Source organism: Cinclus cinclus, chromosome 4, assembly GCF_963662255.1.
Source record: "Cinclus cinclus chromosome 4, bCinCin1.1, whole genome shotgun sequence".
NCBI lineage: Eukaryota > Metazoa > Chordata > Aves > Passeriformes > Cinclidae > Cinclus > Cinclus cinclus.
The window spans coordinates 60,997,681-61,003,118 of NC_085049.1; the positions used below are offsets into that span (position 1 = coordinate 60,997,681).

Genomic DNA, 5,438 nt, shown 5'->3' on the forward strand with positions numbered 1-5,438 from the left:
GGAAACAAGTACAGAAAAGAGAGGTCTTCCAATACTCATGCACATTTTTATTAATTCTTAAATTACCTTTTCTTCTAAGATCAAGAAAAAAACAGTCAACAGCAAATCAGAGCAAGGCAATACAAATAATATTATTGCTTCCAGCTTTGGTTTTAAATTTGAAAAATAAGGACAATTGGTAGCATATTGTGAAATGCAGAATCTGAGCACATTCTTGGCAGTTGCTCATTGGCGGGATCAGATAAAGCACTTGAAAACAACTTTAGTACATTAATAAAGCTGCAATCCTTCAGGCACTTGTACATGTGTATAATACAACTTCAATCAACAAAAGAGCAGCTTTGCACAGAAATTTTTACATGTGGGTTGGCAGGAGCAGAGCATTACAAGCATAAGGGGGTATTCATGACCAGGCACACCCGGAACACAGCAGCTGGTTTCTCTCAGTTGTGGAGCAAGATTATGTGTTTTTGCATGTAGGTCCAGGCTTCTCTTTCCTGCCAATCTACTGGGATTAGAGTTTATTTAAAGAAGATCTCTGGCTGGCTCCTTAGGAGGGCAGGAAATAGCAGTTAAATATGCTTCAGCTAGTCCTTGTAATGAACAGGGAATTCAGTCTATCAGATTTATCACTAATCCATACTAAGAGTTTAGCAACCATATATGTCTTCATAAAGCCTCAAGGTGCTGGCACGAATTGCCTTGTTGAAATTGTTTGCTCCCATTGTATTGTCATCTTTGATACAGAAACACACCTACTCACCACTACCACTCCAGCAGTCGGTATTATTGTCTCTAGTATGAATTACAGTTCAAGGTTACCTACAATGCTTCCCAGAAAATAAGCTTAAGGAAAGGTGCAAAGTGTTTGGAATGCTGCCCCCCAAAACACCTGTAAACCAGTTCTCTAATAATTTATTTCAGTGCCAGTTTTCTGAATTGTTACTTTTCTTGCTCTGCTGCCACAAATAAGAAAATACAAAGCCAACAGTTGTTAATTTGTCATAATGAATCAAAATGGTTTTGGCAGGCATAGCTGCTGCAGCTGCTGTCACAGCAGAAGACAGAACTTCAGCTTCATTTACTGAACTTGCTGTCTCACCAAAGAAGTTACTTCATGTATAGCACGCTGGTACTTTTCTGAGGCTGCTTTAAACTCAGCCAGGTGCTTCTCGTAGCTTCTCACAGCTGTCAGAAGCTGACTCCTCTCCACAGCTCCCAGGATGGCATGGAGAATCATTTCAAGCCCAAGCCCAATAATGGTAATACTAACTCCCCCAAGAACAGATGCCCCAATCTGCGCAAGGAGACCGATGAGCTTGCTCACAGTGAGAGTTAAATGACTGGAGCCAAGAAGTTTGATAGCTACCATTGCAGCTGTTGAAGTTGCTTCTCCAAAAATAATGGAAAAAACTCTCTGGGCTATTGCAATTTTCTCCAGCTCAGGCTCTTTGATATCATATAGCTTCTGGTACAGCACTGGCTCGAGTTTTTCCTTCATGTCACTATCGATCTTCTGCACCTGATGCTGAATCTCACTCATCACTTGAATGATAATCTCACAGTTTTCCTTGACTGTACTGTTCTCTCGCATCCTGATGGGGGTAATAGTACAGCCCAGGTGTTCATTCAGCACTCCAACCAGCTCGTTTGTTGCATGGAAATTTGTGGACATACAGTCAAGCAATTCCTGATGCAGATGAATCAGTTCTTGCTTCCTCTTGGGATTATCTGGGTAAAGGAGGTCACTCAATGCCATTCTTCAGAAATAGGCTACTTCAAAAGAGAAAATAAATTTCTTATTCTGTTTAACACCCAAAACCATAGTCCTTAAAGTGCAGTGAGATGTGCTTTGTCTCAGCCCCACTGGTTCTTTTCATACTGAGCAGGTCAAATCCCAAGGCATAACTTGGAAGTGTAGGAATTTTAATTCTTGTTTTGGATCCTTGCCAAATGACTTGAAAAGAACTTTATAAGACATTGAGTATGCTCAGAGCAACAAAAATAGCTAACAAGTGTGTAATGACCAGACTGGTAAAATAGATGTGGGTCACTGGCAATTGAAGATTGAAACTGAAGCGGAACATTGGAAACTGAAGATGATAGAAGCTGAACTAGTTCACTAAAAATTGAACAATCTCATCTAATCAGCAATATTAAAGATGTGGCTTAAAGATTAAAGGGTTGTTCCAGGCACTCTTTTGTATCTGCCTTTTGTTTCCATTTAGTGGCATCCAATTGTTCAGCGACCATGATGGTTGGTGGATATGGTTTTTGTCACAATAAGGATATTTTCTTCTACCATTCAAGAGAAAATGTTACTGATAAGTAGTCTGTACTTATACTAAGAAGCTTACCCTTGGGAATTTATAGTGAATAGTAAAGTTGTCCGTAATAATGCCATCTTAACTTGTAACACCTTACACACATCTCTCATTGTATTTCCTTCCCAGATATTTATGTCTTCATAAACTGCATGCCAACACAGAGAGCCCAAAGAGACTGAGTTAACAGTGATCATGGAGTTATTCCTCATAAATAAGATTCTGTAATCAACATTGTCACTTCCCTTTAAACTATCACCACCTGCAAAGTGAAAATGCTTTAGCATAATTTCAGCTTAAATGCAGACATCTTTGCTAGGGGGGCAAACAATGAATAAGTAGGATGACTTGTTTCCTTGTTGACACTTTTTATGTTCTCTTATTGCAAATCTGGGCCACTTTTGTGCAGTGCTTTGCATTTTCCTATGATAAAACTCTTCTTGCTGTTGGTGCCTGCATATCACAGTTAGAGCTACAAACAGTTATGTTTAGGGGACTACCCAGATTTTTCTTCTTAAAAAGATACCTTTGTGCCATTTTGGTCCTTTGTAGCTCTTGCACTATCTGTTAGCTGCAAATCATCTGACACTGACCCATCTGTATTTTACTAAACACACCCTCCCCCACAAGGTCACAGTAGAAAACCAGAATGATTTCCACAGTCCCCCGCCAGCTTCTAATCTCAGTGCTGAAATACAAGCCAGTCAGAGAAGAGTTTTTTTCCCCCAATATATTTTTTTTGTACCTCTGCCAAGAGAATAGTCTCTTTAACACATTTTATTATACAAGTTGTAGGGAGCAAAACACATATACAGTAAAGGTTTGTGATTTTCAGGTAACATAAAGCCAGGATCATGCAGGCTATGATTTCATATCAATCCTGCCTCAGGATTGTTCCTGGCTTGCCCTCTGACTCAATATGATACTAAAACCTTCCTACTCCAGTAGTGTTTTGTTGTAAAGTCATTCGTTTTCCCTTATTGGTAGAAACTGAGAAGACAAATTGCTTTAGAAGGGATAAGCTTCAACAAATACTTTACATACTAGATGGCTGTGGAGAAGACTTTTAGAATCTGTTCTTTACATGTGATTATTTTGGCTTCTTATAGCGGCTCCAGATTTTACATCTCCTAATGCTAAAACTACTTCTTACACTTCACATTAGCACTTCCATTTCATATTTTCCTTCTAGAATGAGGCAGGCCACACATATTTCTGTATTTCTGTTTCTCCAGCTCCAGGGAGATTTACTACAGAAACTTTTCCAATTAAACATTTACACGGCCTACCTGATTTGGTCTGAATTCTCCTGTTGAAATGTGTATGGGATAACATACACAATAACTCCAGCCTCTTTCCCCTCTGCTCGCCTGGTGTTTTCCAGCAGCATGTGATGAGTTAGGAATCTGGAGGCTGGGCTTCAGCTGCATCCTGTGCCTGCCTGCCTGTCATTAATTCTATTGTGTGATGTTTACCCAGATTCATCTCATTTTCTTCCTCCTCCCCCCTTCCTTCCAATTTTAAGAGAATTCAGTTTACTTAATGCTAGTTTCCAATTACTAGATCCTCTGAAGGATCCTTCTGTTCCTGGAGAGAATAGGCACAGCACAAATCCCTCCTGCCTGCAGCAGAGGCACCTACAGCCATAGCTGAAAGGGGATGGTGTTGCTTGCTGCCCCCAGAACATAAAAGGTGTAGGACAGCACTTCTAATTCAAATAGATCAAGACTATGTTTTTAGTGGGATTTATAAATTTCTATTTTTATAAATATAAGCATTAATGCTTGCACCTAAGCCTAGAAATAATGATTTTTTCCAATGGCTGCTTTTGTACACATGCGAATTACAGAAAAAAAATTGAATGGTCCCACATAAACAGAAAAATAGACATCACAGACAGGTGGAAACAGGCTTTGTTCCAGTAAGACCAGCTTGTACATATGCCTTCAACCAAGCTAGACATCTTTCATGCTCTTATCCTTAGAAAGGTGGAACCTGCAGCCCACAGGGGTCTCACCAGGAATACTGCTTCCACTATAGAGGATGGCTGATTTCTCAGATGAAAACATAAGAAGCATAAAATGAGCACTCTGCAATTGCTGAGGTGTTTTCATGTGAAAGCTGAGCTGCTGTATTCAATCCCAATGAACACAAGCAGAGTGCCAAACTCTCTTGTTGTTGGAGCTGTGGGCATGAGAACATAAGCTGAAAGAGAACACTAAATGATTGAACTGCTATATTTCTAGAAATGTCAATTGGTTGTGACTGCTGAGTGTTTTCCACTGAGAACACCATGTAGTCCTGAAATACTTTGTGTGATATTGAACTGAATTTAATATACCAGGCTGGCAACAGCCTGTGTGTCACATTCTGGAAACTGATTTCAGGTCTTCAGTGTTTGCAGTGGATGCAAATTCTTTTCTTCTAGACCCCTCATCATTTGGAACCTGACGGAAGATAATTCAAACAGTATGAAGGTAGTTTTGTTCCTGCTTTATTCTGGGTATTTTGGGAAGATTTCAGCTATTAAGTTGAAGGAAAAGACTTGATCTGGAGTGTCTGTCATCCTTCCTTGCTGCAATTTGCCAGGTCTCTGACCCATGAGAGTAGAAGTGGTATGGAGACCCAGACTCACCTCGGAACAGCAGTGAAGGCTAAAATAAATTTTGCCATTTCACACAGGTTCAGACCCTTTTGCCATGGGAAAGAAATTGAAGAAAAGGCAGATGGTTGAACTGAGTTGTGAAAAAAAAAGTATTTGAAAGTATACAGTGGGACAGGAAGTTGAAATTGATTAAGCACTTCTGACTACACCTCTAACCACAGCAATAGCTGATGAAACATGTCTGCTGCAACCAGTCTAGCTTTACAGGGCTCTGGCACAAGCAAAGGCAACATCAGGAGCAGTCCCTGAGCTGCACACTATCCCAGGACTGTATCTCTAGTTGGCCTCTAGTTGGTTCTCTAGTGAGAACTCATGGGTGCAGGCAGAAGGACGTAACTTTCTTAGCAGTGAAAATGGTATCATGATGGGCACCTAAGCGAGGAGAATGTTCTGTGCTTCCACCTATCAATGGATGTTTGCACCATCTAGTCAGTTTATTAACTAACTAA

At 40.2% G+C, this 5,438-nt stretch overlaps 1 protein-coding gene across 1 annotated transcript; it reads right to left on the reverse strand.

Annotated features, from left to right (window-relative positions):
- Positions 1 to 1,081: 1,081 nt before the first annotated feature.
- On the reverse strand, positions 1,082 to 1,759 carry SMCO3 (single-pass membrane protein with coiled-coil domains 3). The gene has a single exon (XM_062491394.1). The coding sequence runs from the start codon at positions 1,757 to 1,759 to the stop codon at positions 1,082 to 1,084; it is 678 nt and encodes a 225-aa protein (XP_062347378.1).
- Positions 1,760 to 5,438: the final 3,679 nt, after the last annotated feature.